The sequence below is a fragment of the Sciurus carolinensis genome, chromosome 5, assembly GCF_902686445.1.
Source record: "Sciurus carolinensis chromosome 5, mSciCar1.2, whole genome shotgun sequence".
Lineage (NCBI taxonomy): Eukaryota > Metazoa > Chordata > Mammalia > Rodentia > Sciuridae > Sciurus > Sciurus carolinensis.
Genome location: NC_062217.1, coordinates 162635066 through 162651930, shown reverse-complemented (window position 1 = coordinate 162651930; position 16865 = coordinate 162635066). Strand labels below are relative to the sequence as shown.

General features: G+C 46.1%; 1 protein-coding gene across 3 annotated transcripts in view; it reads left to right on the top strand.

Moving 5' to 3' along the window:
* Gfra1 (GDNF family receptor alpha 1) overlaps positions 1–14311 on the top strand; it is a 193525-nt gene extending 179214 nt beyond the window's left edge. For all 3 annotated transcript variants that reach the window (XM_047553994.1, XM_047553995.1, XM_047553993.1), the window contains 2 exons: positions 5829–5882; positions 6962–14311. In XM_047553994.1, coding sequence (XP_047409950.1) covers positions 5829–5882; positions 6962–7117 — 210 coding nt within the window. In that variant the 3' untranslated portion in view covers positions 7118–14311. The remainder of the gene's footprint in view (positions 1–5828; positions 5883–6961) is intronic.
* The last annotated feature ends 2554 nt before the right edge of the window (positions 14312–16865 follow it).

The following is a 16865-nucleotide window of genomic DNA, read 5'->3' as shown; positions in this document are numbered from 1 at the left end:
AAGTGGCCCAATTAAACTCTGATTGCCCTGTGGGTACCAGGAACCCGTGACCTGGTGGGCTCTAGAGCAGATTCCCATGTCACCTTCCAGGTTACCAGCCCCATCCCCCGACTCCAACTGGCTTCATTTCAGTTTTCTGTCCACGTGTTCTTGGAAACCTTGTCCAAACTCAGCCCAGCCAGTCTGAGCCAGGCTTTCTCCAGGTGCGGAAGCACCGCTGCCCCCTCTGCAACCTCCCCTACCACATCTTAGGACCTGGCACAACCGGTCCAAACTGACTAAACTTGGCAGCCTTGAGCCTTCATGAACCTGTGCTGAGTGTAGAATCTTTACTAGACCTTCTTAGAGCTTAATGTAATGAAAGCCTTTGGCCAAGGTTCAGGCTATATGGAGACAAAGTGTTTTGGGAGGGGTCGATAGAGGAGACCTGTCAGTTCCAGGCTCAGTGGTAAAATTGCCACTTGAGGATTATCGCCAGTCACTTCTTAGAAGGACGCTTCCCGCTCACCCTGGCATTCTCCACAGCCCCTTACTTCCTCTTGGCAGAATTCTGCTTGGAGGAAATGGATCCCTTCCCTGCTGAGCACAGGCTCTGAAAGACAAACACCCAGGCCCAGGGGCCCTGAGCAGGCCTTATTTATGTGTCCACTTGTTTTACGCAGCTGACTTTACTGCACATTATTCAGACCAGGGACTGCAGGGGTTGTTACCGAGTTTGTAGGAAAAGCAAATCACCAGGAAGGTGAGTTTCAAAATAGACAGTGGCAGGGATTTTAGAAAGGCTGGCCAACTGCTTGTGACCAGACGAGCAATAAAACCTCTTCAGCTCTCCCAGAAGTCAATACCAAACTCCAAAAAAGCAGCCACCATGACTTAGCTCGAATCCACCCATAGGCAGGCTCGTTTTGTTTTGTTTTGTTTTTTTAAGTTTCTTTTTACATGCAGAAATTAATTTGAGCATGTATGTATCAAGTACACAATAGACTTGTTATATGATAACTACTCCCCATGCAAGTCTATAATCAGGTGTGTCTATTCAAATACAATGTGAAAAATGCAAACTCTGAAGCAAGCTGCTCTGCTCAGTTATCATTTGGGATTAGGAATACACCTTTCTTCCTACATTTTGTTTTACAAGGGAACATAAGATATGCACATTTAAATTGAGAGACAACCGAGTTCTGGACTTTGTTTCCAGACTGTTTCAGAAAGAACTCATGCAATGGTTTTCCCTAGCAAGGGTCTAATTTAAGCTGCAGAAGAGACTCGTATGCTAATAAACTGGTATTGACAACTGTGATAGATGCAGCGAGGTACTTAGTGAGTGCTGGAGAGCAAAGTTGATTGCATTTTACAGTCTGTGTATTTCTCTGTTTATTGCTTGTATTCTGTCATTAAGCAAACAGGTTCCTAATATAGCAAATCTCTCTAATCAGTAAAGCAAGGGAGAAAAGAACCAGAGCATCATTAATTATGACTATTTGGCTTCAGCCTGGACAGTCTGTTGCTATTGGATTGGGCAGCTTCCTCTGGTTTTATTTTCTGGAGGTAGAGCAAAAAATGACTTTTCTTCTGCATGGAGGAGAGCAGAGAAATGTTCCATGCCCTGCTGGCTGACAGCTGCCTAAAACCCCCAGATTAAACACTGGCTTCTCTACAGAAATGGAGTCCTGGGGCAGCAAAGGCCGGGCTCTGAGCGGGTGCACTTTTAAGTCTCCAGTTCCATAAACAGAGCATACATGCTGCTCACGAGCCTGACCTGTCCCCAAGGCTCTGGAGAGCCTACTGTGGGCAGAACCATGTGGGGACCTGACTGTGAGCTATAAATTATGTGTCCGCCTGTGCATTCTGCACGGAATGCCGTTGGCACAAGACTGGCTTTCCAAATGCTAATCACTGGGTAAAAGCAGGAGAGGCCCCGCGCTGACTCCAGGTAACAGAGGTTAACAGCATCTAATGCATTTATTAACCCTCTGGTGCCAGGGACTGGCGAGGTCTGGCCTCGCAATTATAGTGCCCTGGAAATTCTATTATGCGACGTGCCTGGACTTGCAGATTACCGCCAGTGACAATTTTATAACAGAAAAGCAGCAGCTGCTGGGGGGACAAAGCTTATAAAGAGCCTAAAGAACAGGTTTCCTTCTTTTTCCATAATGTGGTGAAGGCTGCTTTGTGCACATTTGCATTATTCCATTCTAAAGATACAAACCTCAAGGTGCTATATGTCATGGTTTCCACAATGCAGAGTCAGGCAGCTTCCCCAAACTACCATCACTAGGAACTAGCTGCTGGGAAACTAGGAAGCACTTTTTCATAAAAGACATTCGATAAATCATTTGCCAACATACTGTAATGATTGTTCAGTTGGACTGTCAGAAATACTTTCTTCTCTGTCTCTTTACAAGACATACCCTATTTTAATACCACAGACTTTAAGGTTCAGTATCCAGGTAGGTACAGACTGGCGAAACCGTGAGTTGAGTTCCTGAATATCCCAGAATGAGCAAGGTTTTGGGGCTCACAACAAAAACCACATGCCCTGTGCCAGACCCTTGGTTTGACCAGTTTATAATTCAGGGATAAAAGATGCTCTTTCAGTTTCTAACTTACTTCTTACAGAGTTTGAGATTTTTTTTTTTCCTTTTAATTTTCCTGGGACTATCCCAAGTGTCAGTGAATAGGACAACATTTAAACTATGTATATACCCTTTGCAAGAGTTGAAGAGGAGGGACATCCTATAATTTTATCTGCTTGCATTTATCAGACCTGACTAGCAAGACAGCGATTATTTGGTGATGTTTTTACAAATACTCAATAAAGGCCTTTAAAATGTGGAAATAACAGGTTTCTTGGGCTTCTAAAATGGGCTTTAAATCTCTGATTTTCGTAAGTAGATTCTGGATCTGCAGATGAAGTTTTCTATCCCTCAGCTGTCACTGGGATGCCTAAGCAGTGACCACCAGACACCCAGAGTTCTGGAGGCTGGGCTCTGCCCCTCTGGCTGCAGCTCACATGATGTTGGGGGCACTGCACAACTTTCTCTCTGCAGTGACTGCCCCCCAGTCTAGGCAGCAGATCCTCTCTCATCTGCTTCTCATTCATTGAGGCATTAAAAGGATCTCACAGCCATGTGCAACCTCTGATCCTGTCACTCACATGCCATCTGCCATCCCAATAGCAGGTAACTTTTGCCCTTCACCTGTTACTGTGGCCCCTCTGGGTTTAGATGGACCTCAGGGCATCTCTGCTGTGCCCTTCCCTGACTCTGCTGTCATGGTGGTTTCCTGGGCCCTGGAACCTCTCTGCGAGAAGCCTGTTAATAGTCTATGGAGGCAGAGGGGTTAGAGTCCTACGTGCTATGGGTTGGGCAGGTGGTGACAAGGGAGTAGGCCTATTCTCAGCAGCAATAGGTAGGGGCCTGATGCCGTCTTACTGGAACTCAGGGGTTCATGCAGCTGTGCCAGTCAGGGTGGTCCTCCAGGCCAGAGGAGCTGGGGGCTCGTGCCTCCAACTTTGTGAGTTCAGTGGCACCACAGGGAGACAAGGCCATATGCTGACCATTAGAAGTCAGTAGGAGGGCTGCTTTGGGGCAACAGGAGCCCAGAGACTTCACACACTTGGAGCATGTCTAAGCATGTGTTCCTGTGATTGAACACTTATCGCAGCCATTCCTGGAGGGAGGACAAAGCTGGCAGTTTTACTCATAGGCATGTGGACCTGGCAAAGGCTCCTAAGTGCTGCGCACAGTAAGAAGCCCCCAGTGACTAATGAGGGCCGGAGCTCTACCTGCGCAGGCTGAGCCACTCAGTAACATCTGTGAAACGGAGGCATTTCCTGGCCCACTGCTGGAAGCCCCTCACAATTACTTCATCATGGCGAGATTCCACTAGTGCTGCCTCAGATTCCTGAAGTGACAGAGAAACACAGCTGATGAATGTCACCAGGAGCAAAGCACCGCCCACGAGAGCTAAGCCTATGGAACAGAGTGGAGAGGAGGCCTGCCCAGCCTTGGTGCTCTGAGGCCAGTGTGGTCCAGGACACTAAGGAGCAACTTAGCTGTGACCAGTGCACAGGCTGCCTTCTCTGCACAATTTAATGACTGCATTAGTTATACAGAGGCCCTGAGCAAGGGTTTTTGTCTTTCATAGATTATGGTCTTGAAAAGAAAAGGCAAAATGGGATGTTTTAGGGCCATTTTAGTGTCTGGGCACAATTCCAATCTTGGACGGAAATAAAACATGTTAAGTTCTACACATTCTTCTCTGTAGGTAACAGTGCAGTGGACCAGATTTGCTATTAATATAGATTAAAAGTAGGCTTTCGAGTGAGGTTCAATTCCTCTTCCAGTTTCCCCTCTGATCTCCTTATACATAACATTTAGTGACCTTTGAACAGCCCGGGGTGCTTCACAGTGTCTTATTCTCGAAGCCTGTTTAAAGGTTTCTATTTCATATTCACAGCTGGCATATGCAAATGTAGGTAAAGATTATGATGCCTTCCGAGTGGCATTATGGTCAGAAAATTACTCATTGGGCCAACATGCTGCACTCGCAGCCTAGCATGTCCTCAGTGAGTCACAGAAGTCTTGCAGCATGCACGCAGAGCCGGTCACTCAGGTGCCCCTTGATTCAGGTGTGATGCTTAATGGGACCTCACCGACAAATGAGCTGTCTTTTGGTGCCAAAGGGTGGCTATTGCTGTGGGTGAGGATGGAACATCACGGGAGGAGTCCTTGTGTGGATTTGGGGGAGGGTAGAGATTGGAGAAACACTGTCAATGCAGGAAATAGCTTTTATTTTCATACAAGAGCTGAAGAGATTGGATGCGTCCTGACTCTACAAGCAAATTGCTGTATGACCTTCGATAAGTCACTTAACTTCTCTGGGCTCTAATTGTTTTGCTTTGTAAAACAAGAGAACTGTCTTGGGTCAGTAGTTCTCACAACAAGGGTGTTCGCTCTAATTGTTTGAATGATGGCACTGAATTCTCAGGCAGAAGCCCAGTGGAGTTGGTCCATTTGAGGGAAAATGGAGCTTAAAGTCCTCACTGCTCAGCCCCTGGCACCTGCTGGATCAGGATCTGTACTGCCCTGCCTGTTTGAAAGGATGGCCATCTGAAAGAGTCCCTGTCCTGTGCCTTACCGCCCAACCAGGGAGAGGTGTCCTTATTAGTGCTTTCTGTTCACCATCCTGTGAACAGAAAATAGTAGAAGCTTGGAAAATAGTAGTAGCCTGGTAGTGTTTGTTGATTGAAGTAATGAGCAAACAAATGAACAAACAAACCACTTCTGGAAGACATCTGTGTGTTTACTAATAAGTGGGGATTTCTATTGGCAATTCTCAAGTAGAGGAAGGCACTCCCCAGAAAGAACATTCGGAAATAAAAATAACTGGCCACTTCCTCATTTTCCTTTTAGAAGCCCAGTCCTGCCTGTACTGTCCCTAGATGGACTAGTGACAAGTAGCTCTTGAGCCTTTTGAAATGAGGCAGGTCTGAGCGGAGACATGCCTCGTCAAACACCACCAGATTTTGAAAACTCAGTGTGAAATAAAGAATGTAAAGCATCTCATTAATTTTTTATATTGATTACATGTTGAAATGGTAATATAGTGGGTTAAATAAAATATATTATTAAAATTAACTTCACCTGTTATCTCTTTATTAGGTGGCTACTAGCATATTGTAAATTATGGCTGGGTCTCACAGGTGTGACTCATGTATTTATTGGACAGTGCTGCCCTGAACCATTGATTAATGGATCATCAGTAATTACTCTCCCTATTATGTTTGAGCTTTTTTTTTCCCCCCCTTCCTTGTCTTTCTCCAGGCACAGAAGCTGAAATCCAATGTTTCGGGCAGTACACATCTCTGTCTTTCTGATGTAAGTCATGTTCCTTTTGGGGTTTTCCTGCATTTATAGACATAGCCTTTGGGCTCCAGGGCATGAGATGATACACGAGGCACCAAGGCAATAAGGTTTCAGGTCCAGAAAAAATTGAAGGCACGCTCTCTGTCCATTTGCCCTCTGAGCAAGGTGCAGACTTTGGAGTCAGTGCAGTTAGAACTAAGTGTGGATCTTCATCTGAGATCCAGCCCCAGTGCTAAGCATTCCCTGTTCTGATGCCATGAGACCCTCTGAAAGCCCAGTCACAGAAAGTCATCCAGCATGGAGAAGATGCACGGGGCCCTTGGTGTCTCCTGGATGACCTCTGCCTGCAGTTCCTCTGACCTCCACAGCAACGCAGGTAGAGAGGGCAGGTCCCATTACCCTCCCCAGTTCATGGTGAGGAGAGGAATAGTTGTTGTGTGCTGATCCCAGTCCTGGTCCACTGTGGGATATGGTGTGATGGATGGAGCAGGTTGGCTGTGGGACGGAGGAGTCCAACCTGGGAGGGACAACTGTGCTGAGGAGTCCTGAAACCAGGGGTCTGGGCTGGTGGCAAGGAGCTGGGCAAGCTCCTGGCCCCCTCTGACTGTCCTGCTGTAAAACCTGGCATGGAACTGACTGATGGAGAGAACCCCCTGCCTGCTCTGTCTGCCCTGGTGGCGCTAGTTGTGGCCCATCTCTGTGGGAACTCTACCTTGGCTGGGCAAGCTTTCCAAGATGGTGCCTTCCTGCCCTGGTTCTCTGGTGGGAGGAAAGCCAGCTTCTAAGCCAGTGCTGCCTAGAGGAAGCATTCCCTGTTGTACAGCGGCGGGGTGACCTTGGAAGGGGTGGGAGGTGGGCAGAGACGCCCAAGCTCAAATATTTTCCCCCAGAATGGATCTTAATGATTCAGTATGAAGGAGTGTCTGGGCCTCACTCAAGTTCATGATTCCTTCTCGTGAAACCGACAGGTCAGCAAAATGTAATCTCAGTGGTACAGTCTCAGTCAGCCTTGGTGAGTGGGTCAGCCAGGGTAAGAGTGTGAGGGAACGGATCTGAGCCGTGGGTGATGATGGAAATGTTCTCTCTTACAGCGCGATTACGAAAAGGACGGTCTTGCTGGTCCCTCCAGCCACATAACCACAAAATCAATGGCGGCACCTCCAAGCTGCGGTTTGAGCCCACTGCTGGTTCCGGTGGTAACTGCTCTGTCCACCCTGTTATCTTTATCTTTGGCAGAAACATCGTAGCTGCATTTAAAAAACAATATGGACATGTAAAAAGACAAAAACCAAGTTATCTGTTTCCTGTCCTCTTGTATATCTGAAAATCCAGTTTTAGGAGCTCGGTTGAGAAACAGTTTCATCCAACTGGAACTTTTCTTTTTCTTCTTTTTTTAAAGAAAGCTTCTTGTGATCCTTAGGGGCTTCTCTGGACAGCCTGAGTCGGTGCTGCATCCCACACTCAAAGGCTTTGGGGCATGCTGTACTTTAAGGGGACAATTTGTAAATTTGGCTGTAAAGCAAACTGGGACCATGTTTTGTTGATGATGATGATGATGATGGTTTTAAAAGTTTTAACTCTGGCACTTACTAGCTAGAGAGGAAGTTAGTCTTTCTAAGGATTTTCCTTCATGTCATGTAATGACTTTGATTTCTAATGATAAATGGCAATCTAACATGGATGACAAGCTTTTTTTGGGGGGGGTCACAAAGTAAAGGTCATCATCAAAAGTGGGCCTTGTGGAAACAAGCTTGTACTGATGTTCACCTTCTACATGTACTAGCATTTTCCACGCTAATGTTTATGTGCATAATCAGTTCTCTGCTCTCCTATGAAACAAGAAACACCTGTTACATCCAAATGTAGTATCTGTCTTTTAGTCAAGATAGGGGGGGAGTGAATGCGAAATTTCTCAGTTCCTTGGTCATTGACCGACACTCTCCTAAGCCTTACCTGAGTGAGAAGCCCTTAAACTAACGAGAGTCAGTATAGCTGATGGTCACTCTAATACTCTTTACATTTATGAGGTTATATGTAGAAAAAAATTTTACTACTCAATGATTTCAACTATGGGCTTTCTATATTTTGAAAGTAACGATATTGTCTTCATTTTTTTACTGATGGTTTAATACAAAATACGTGGAGCTTGCTTCCCTCTCGCAAGTAGTGTAGCTCCGACTCTAACTCCACAAATACAACTCTTCAAAAGCAGACCCCAGGAGCTCCTGCTTTAGCAGAAAGCTCTGCATCACGTGGCTGCGGGCAGATCGGAGGAAACAGAGCAGCTGGGCACTGTCTTTCATCCTGTGTTGAAATGTAGGTGCGCACACAGGCCAGGAAACTGGTGGCCGCTTGTATGTGTTCTGCAGTGTCTCATGGCACCATTGCCATCGACACAACTGGATGCCTCGGTTTCCATGGTATTGGGCAAAAGTGGCTTTGACTGGGGCAGGGGACTAGGGCAGGGCATGTGCTGCCCTGTCTCTCAATGCTGATCCTTGCCGGGGTGTGAAGTTGTTTTCCTAAGTCTTTACTCCCAACTGCCATGTCTCTGCCCCTGTTGAGAGCAGTTTAGTCTGAAGTTGATCAAGAATCTGCTTGTGTCTTGTTCCATGTCCCCCATGACAGACTGTGACTGGCTGGGCGAAAAAGAACCAAGGTCTATGGATGGAGAGGGTCCACGTCATGTGGCCTGGGGAGGCATGCTGACCGGCAGAGACGAGCCGAACAGGACAGGGCTCTCGGGTTACGGCGCCCAGCCCTGGTAGCTAGACTCATTCATTCCCTTCGGTAACCGAAGAGACCCTCAAGTGTGCTTTTGAAGTCTGGTTTAGATGGTGACATTCAGGATGTGCAGTGATCAAGGACCTATGGCTGTGTCTCCCTCCTCAGGGTCCTAGGGAGCAGGAGCTTTCCTCCCGTGCTGGGAGAGAGCCCGAGGAGGAAGCCCAGGGTGCACGTCTCACACTGATCCTCTTTGCCCGCTGAGGTTTGCCTAGGAAGATTTATCAGATCACTGAGGGTGGGGGAGAGGAGGATATCTACGAAATCCCAGAGAAAGGCCTAGTCTTTTAGCTCTTTCAGTGTTTGAAGTACATTTATATCCAAATGTTAATAAACACAAATGTATAATGCTCACTACCAAGGGTTTTCACTTCAAAATGTTTTCAAGGGAAATGCATCAAACACCCAATTGTATTTGATCAGTAAAAAGTTCCATAAAGACTCTTACTTTGAATAAACACTTTAAATGTGTCAAAACATTTGGAATGCCAGTCATCTATGAGAGCATATCTCTTCCAGAGCATATTTTGTTTTGATGAAGGAATCTCTGTGTATATACACTGGACTGGTGGCATATGGGTCTGATTCTATGTGATCCACTGTAGAAAGCTATTGACTCCTTCTGCTGCTTGCAGAAGTAATTAGCTTCAGATGACCAAAGAGGAAATGGACATTCTCTGTGCTAACAAGGGCAGCCTTCATTGAAGACTGCATAGATATTAACACATAAATTAAATTTTGAAAAGCTCTATCACTAACAAAGACCCCATTTATTTTCTAGAGATAAAAGTATATTAGAGTTACCAATCCTCCATTTGAAAATAAGTTACTTATTAAATAAACAGGGGGAAGGATCTTGCTGAGGAACAGCACATTAAGGAGATTCTTATACAATCAAGGCAGGCAAGGAGTCCTGTCCTGCAGTGTGATCTCAATTTACCACAGTGAGCTGAAACACCATCATTCGCCCCAGGACTGTTGCAGGCAAATGGTTTAAATCTTTTACCTATTTGGCTTCCCTGTGAGGTGTTTCTAAACCAAAGTGGTTCACTACTTTTGGTCCTTCAGTCCCCGCTTTTGGGGTGTCACAAACACAGGAGCTGTCTCCTGAGGTCCAGTCTCTTACAGAAAGCGTCTCAAGGTGGGTGATATTGACAACGCATGAACAGAAACTTAAGTCCATGCAGACCGTGACTCTCAGATCAAGTCGAGCCACGCCCTACTTATTTCAGAGAAAGAGAATAAAAAAAGGCAATATTGCCATGTTGATTAGAAGCACATCCATTCCTCTTTGATGTTGAATATCTTTGGCTAATATATGTTTGAGTATCTTTAATAGAGCACACGAAGGAAGAAGTGCACAATATAGAGAGGGAATTCAGAATGCCAATTGAATATTTATTTTTCCATATCTGATTTTTTTCGAGCCTCTAATAGAAAAAGTAGATGTTGAGAGTTACCTAGTTATTTTTCATTAAGCATAATAAACTATCCAGACTGCGATGAGAGGAGGAGGGTGGTTTCTGCTTTAATTTTATTTTTCTTAAATGATTGTCTATCTTATCAAAAACATGTCTTAGAAGTTGTGGCTTCAGGTTCATCAAGACAGTGCAGGACTTCTCTGGCCTTGAATTTGGTCTACACTGGGACTGCTCCTGTCTTGCCTGCACTCTGGGGCCAGGTCGCTCTGAGGCTGGGTCTTTCCCAGCTGCATCCATTTCCCTCAGGCCTCCCTGTCTCTAAATCAGCCACTCCTGAAACGCTCCATCTGCTGAACTAGGAAAGTGGGAGAGCGGAAGCATTTCTGAGTCAGTGTCAAGCAGTGGAGAGAAGAGATGTAGGAGCAGCGGGAGTTTATATAATTAGCAGATTCTTTTCTTAGAATCCAGCATAAATGTATTTCAATTATTATTTACAAACTGGTGTCCTCGGAGGAGCTGTCTTTTGGAAAATAAGTTTTCATTCTTGTAGTTAGACTTGCAGGACTTATTTAAGTCAATAAACTGTGGACCAGAAAAGGGCTATTTAAATGAGCTCGCATTTTCTAACTCTTTCCCAACACTGTTCTTGATGTCCCGGACTCAGACTCCCAGGAGCTCTGTTGCTTTGGCTTCTGCTCTTCGACTGGAGCAAATGAGACCATGGGAGACCCATCTTTTCAAGAAAGACCTGCAAGCAATGGCCACAGATGGGAGTGAATTACCACTGGCGCAGGCACCTTGATGGTGGAAGGCCCATCTGCATGGATTTGGACAGATGAAACATAAGGTGCCACAGGAAGCCACGTGCCAGGGGCCCGCATGCCGTACAGTCTGCTGATATCTCTTGCTTATCAATACAGGAGTCTTCTGACTAAACAGCCAGAGTCTTTGCAGTAGGCAGTTGTTCCTTTAGAGAAAGGAAGCCAGAGCTAATATACGGGTGGCAGAGGAAGGACTTTCTTTTTAGAAATTCCAGGGATGTGGTTGGATGCCTTAGGGAGCCACGTTTTACTCTTATCCTAAGATAGAATCTCTTGTAGATCTGGCACCTCTGGACTTTGACACAGCTTTTCTTCTCGAGTGACCATTTGTTTTAGGTCTGTTGTCCGAGATTCTTCATGAAGACTATACCCCTGAATATCCTCACTGCAGAGGCCTTACAGCTGCCACGGCGCCTGTGCGGGTTTATGCTCGGTCGGCCTTGCTTCTGAGGACAGCTGTGTTCTCAGGACCTTGGCTGGCTCACTCTCCTTTCATACTGTTGATTGACTTCTTCGCCTCCACCCTTGTTCTTTATCACCTAAGTGTTTAACAGGATCCCTTCCCATCAATTCCTCACCCTTATCGCTCTAAATGCACTGCCACCCAAACTCATTCTTGTCCCATCAGATGTCCCTTTTATGAAGGAGGAGAAACTTTTCTTGGGAGCCAGACAATCAAAGGTGACGCTAATCCTCAAGTCAAAAGTTCATCTTCTGACCCCCGCCCCAAGCATGCCCTGTGTTCACTTTGCATTTTTGGTCGCTCCCTTGTTCTCTGTAGAGCCTCTCCTCCCTCCCAGAGACAGCTTAGGGGTGGTGTTCCGTGCCACGTGCCACCTGCACTTCTGATTGTTCTGAGACCCAGCCCAGGGGGGTGGGGAAGGCACACAAACCCTATTTCAATAAACTGCCTGCAGAGCACCGCAGCCTGCTAATAGTCATGGAGGCCTCAGCCCCCTAAGGTCTCCAGGCTCATTTGACCAGCACAGCTGCGACTTGGGCTGTCTGCCTCTGGCAGGTGCCAATATCAGCATCTTGTCCCACTGCCATGGGGAGTTTATTTTTGCTCAAGGGCAGCTGCCAAGCACAGCACCAGCATCAATAGAAGGTTTCTCTGATTTTCTTGTCTTCATCCCAAGCCAGGCTCTCTTAGCAATCCCCATTTTTGTTCTGTACAGGATGCCAGGAGACTGAGCAGAGATTTTCAGCCACTTCCTCTGACCCAGCATGTCTTCCTGCTCACCAGTCTTCTCTGGCAGAAAGTGTGAGCCATAGTAGGTACTTAAACATGTCAGTTGCATGAAAATGGTTGGGACCTTGAAGGGTTTCATTCTGTCACACAGTGGCAAGAACTAGTCCATTGGCATAGCTGGTACTGACACTGAAATTGTCCTTATGAGATACTGAGTTTGGAAAAAAGGTCTTAGAAAATACTGGGACCTTAGCCACTTTGAATCTGTCCATTGTGTCCCTTGCTGAGAGATGAAAAGCTAGCAGTTGTCCCTGGAGGAACCTGACCAGCCAGTCCCATAGTGCTCCACATCTGCCAGAATCCTCAAGCACAGGATGTTGGAAAGAAGGCTAGACCACTCCACCACTCCCAGACCACTTCCAAGGATGAAGACTCTCCATCTGCATCCTGAAAAGCAAAGTCAAACGCTGGTCAATGCAGCACTTTGTTGAGCAGATCCTCTGGCTAGATGAACCACCATTTGGAGCTGAATCTTCCCACAAGTAACTACAGAGTTTTGAACCCTCTGATAACAATTTAAGAGAAACACTCATCCCTTCCATATTGATAGAATCCTTCAGTTTGACATCCTCTTTATAAGTAGTCCATGAACTGGTTTATCAGACTTGGTCTCCAACAGATAAGTCCCAGTCCCCATGGGCACAAGAGCAAAGCCAGCTTACCCACAAGGGAAAGGCAAACCCTCAGCCTAAACCTGAAAGGCCATCATGGAGAACCCAGGTGTCACTCCTCTGGGCCTCAGAAGGCGTGACTTGACCACATAGGTGCACCAACAATCAGATTGCAGCCTCAGGACAGGTAGGAAGGAGACACCCGAGCTGCTTCACCTGAGGGGCAAACAGCCAGCAGGGGTCCTTCGAAACAGCTTAACTTTGAGTGTGCACAGTGACCCCAGATGCCTGCCAGATGCCACAGATATGAGACTAGATAGTGGTAGGACAAGGAATTGGACAATCCAGTGGATGCTGGGTCATGAATCCCAGGGCTGTCAGGAGTCAGGAGCCAGGCCCGGGTGACTGGCAGGGAATGGGTGAAGGTCTCTGGGCCTTCTAGTGCCCTGGAGTGTAAGGCTCCATCCACAGAGCTTGCTCTCTCTTTCTCTCTCTCTGTCACAACCGCTGCTGAGCTGTGTGATCCAGCATTATCTTCCTGGCGTGCAAACCATGATCTGGAATTTGTGTTTTTATTGTTCATCTTTAGCTGAAGGCACTTCTGAAATGTGGGGGGGGTGGGGGAGCATGGAAACCATAGAACCCAATCACAGACTGCCCTGCCCTGCCTCGTTTGGCTGCGTCTTACAGTAATCAGGCACTTCTCTGCTTTTCTGGATTCAGAAATAGCTGATTGTCCTCAGAGGATTGAAGAAGTAATTTCACAAACCTGAAATCCAGGGCCTCTCAGTTCTCCTAATTATCCATCTTTTCTCTTCTTCTCCCTTCCCTCACCCAAGGGAGAGGGGGAAACTCTTTTCACCAGTTTGCTTGAAAGAGTTTTCCTATCTTGTGCGCATTTTCCCTTGATATTGAAATTATTTTCTCTGTTTAATCCAACTCCTGCTGAGGCGCTGTGTGAGATTTAGGATGTGGTATTTTTTTTTCCTTGTATTTTTGGATGCCGTTGCATTTTTTACCCTTAACCCGAGGGTATGTTTCAGCTGCTGTTCTTCTGTTTCATGCCAGGTAACAATACAGGTGGGATTGGAGAAGGATTCTGATTATTTGGGGGATGCTTCCAGAATTCTTTCCAGAGCGAGGGGGCCAGACACCCAGGCTCATCAGAGCTGGGATGAGGGGCGCAGCCAGCTTCTTCAAGGAGCCTCTGGTTTAGGGAGGCAACAGGGACGCCATGTGGTAGTGTGTGTTTCTGGGGTTTTCCACTTGCAGAGGATGGGTGATACATTTATCTCGGATCTGTGGACCTCACTTCCCGAGGACACCTGTGCACCCTCCAGAGGTTTCCCACGCTTCTTCCTCACACAGCTGTACGCAACTGGCTTCCTTGCCAACACCCATGCAGGAACAACTACGCATCGAAGTACAAGTTTTCCTATTTGGACTTTGGAAGTGGTTTTGTGATGTTTGAATTTTCTGTTAGCCTGTTGCTCAAGCACTACAGAGTGTACGTAGACCCTTTGGCCACCTCTACCCCAGAATATCCTAATAAACATTGTTTTCTTTTTTTTAAAAAAAATGATTATTGTGGTGTCTATTTTATCTTAATTCATTGGGAATCTTGAAATCTATATGTCAGTAGAAATTGCCAGTGTCGAGATATTGGGATTTGGGGCAGCAGATCACAAGGACTGAGGGTGACTGACAGGGGCAGATTAATTATTAGTCCCGGGAGAATGGGTCTGTCGGGTGCTGGACACTGTCCATATTTGGCTGTATCCCTGGGTAGCTTCATCCTCAAAAACATCTCTAGACATTGCCAAGGGTCCCCTCAGGGCAGGGGCACAAGTGCCTTGGTCAAAAGCCACTGCTTTGGACCAAATCAAATGCCTCATTTATGAATACTAAAAGGAATCGGATTTAGTGTAGGGCCCACATATGACATTTATTTCCTGTTTCCCAAATGCAGTTTTATACTAAATAAAGTTGGTGGACTCTCTAGTTACCATCATATTTGAATTAAATGACTTGTCTAGACTTACAGATAGCAAGTATTTTGATAAAAGATAACAACTCAGAATGGGGCCGTTTTTCTTACTTCCAGCATCTAGCTGAGTGCTGGTCAAGAGGACATCACTTAAAGTCACCCAAGGCCAGATCTCATTGCTCTGAATTAGGATCATGGTGGTGGTTGCCCAAATTGTGATTCCCCTGCTTCTCAGAGGAAGTAAGTGACCATCCCCAGAATCCTTATCACCACCAGGACTTTCTAGGCAGAATATTAAAACACCAAACACCGTCATTAACTGCATTGCAATTAATGTTTGTCTCCGGATGTGACCTACGGTCTACAGGATAGAAGGAGACAGAAGCCTGCAGTCTTACCTGGGCTTCTGCAGGACACATTTCTATTGTCCTTCTTTGTGTGATTGCTTCATTCAGCTGGGCTTTCCTACGGTCTTGCTTCCTGGGCCTGCTTTCAAATGACCAGGTTTAGAATGAGTTTAGTCAGGTGCCATGGCATCTCCAGGTTGGTTTGGATGAAAAGTCTGTGAGCATTTGGTCCTCAGCCTGGTGTTTTAGAAAGCCCCCAGGTCCAAAAGCTCTGGGCTTCTCATGGCAGCCTCTTCAGAAGTCCCTACATTCATTCACAGAGAAATGAAGCCCTGCTGGTCAGCACAGGTGGGGGGTGACCCTGGGGACAGTCCCAGATACTCCCAGCAGAAATGAGGAGGAAGCAGCCACAGCAAGAACCCAGGCAGGGGCCTTGTGGTCCTCCTTGGCACCATGGGTTCATATTCTAATCATCTGAATACAACCAAGTCCCTGGGATGCAAACGATAGAAATTTTAGGAGCCGGAACAAGAAATGTCTAATAAAACCCAGAGAGAAATGCCAAGAAAGTGAATAAAAACTGTGACAGAAACAAGATACAAGACTGCTCGTGTTTGGTGATATAAATAAAGCATAAACGAAAACACAGTGATGTGAAAGATAGGAGCAGGGGTAGCCATAAAAGTCACATAAACTGGCTTGTGCTGCGCGGAGTTTATCCTCCTGGAAATTGCCCTGCAGGCTGGCTCAGAGAGGTACGAGGTAAGCCTTGGCCTGGGGATGCTTGGGGGGGGGGGGAGCACACAGATGGGACATTCTTTTTAGAAGACAGTATGTATCATAACTTATAACCCCCATATCCTTTGAGCTGAAAATTTCCTTGCAAAAAGTTTACCTTGCATTCTTACACTGGGTGCAGAGATCCAGACAAAAGTATTGGCATGGTGGGAGGATTTGTAGGAGCGAACTATTGGAAACAAACTGAATGTCTGTCAACTGTGAAGGAATGGAGCAGAGTGTGGTGTGGGGAGGGGAGGAAATGTGCAATATGAGAAAAGCTAGACATAGCCACTGGAGCCAGAAGGGGTCTACAGCGTGTTACAGGGAAAGGCAAGGTCCCAAAGAATGAAGATTCTGGTCCTACTTGTATCCAGTTTGGAAAGAGAGAAGGAAAGAGATAGATTATAGATAGATACATAGATACATAGATAACAGAGATGATAGATGAATAGATACTGATGGATGATAAATAGGTGCAACTAGATATCAATACATGATAGATAAGTAGGTGGGCTACATGATAAATATCAATAGATGATAAATGGATAGGTGAGATGTTAATAGATGATGAATAGATGATAGAGATGGTAGATGAATAAATACCGATAGATAAATAGATATAGATAGAAGAACGCTAGCCAGGTAGGTGTTATAAATGATAAATAGATGAGAGCTAGGTGATAGATAAATAGATACCACCAGAGGATAGATGAATATTCCCTAGATAGACCGTGTTTACTATGTTCATATAATATCTTTACTACTTGTGTTGTAGAGAATACAAAGTAAGGAAGGGTGGGCTGTGAACTTCTGGGACCCAGATGAGCGTCCGAGGCTCTGGAGGGGAAGGGCATGCAACCCCGGGCTCAGAGCAACTTCCACGGCTGGAAGCAGCAGCCAGCAGAGCCCTGCACGGCCCAAGAAGCAGGGCGTGGCTGCCCACTAACAACTAACAACTCTGGAGACACTTATTGTCCGCCTCCATTTGGGAA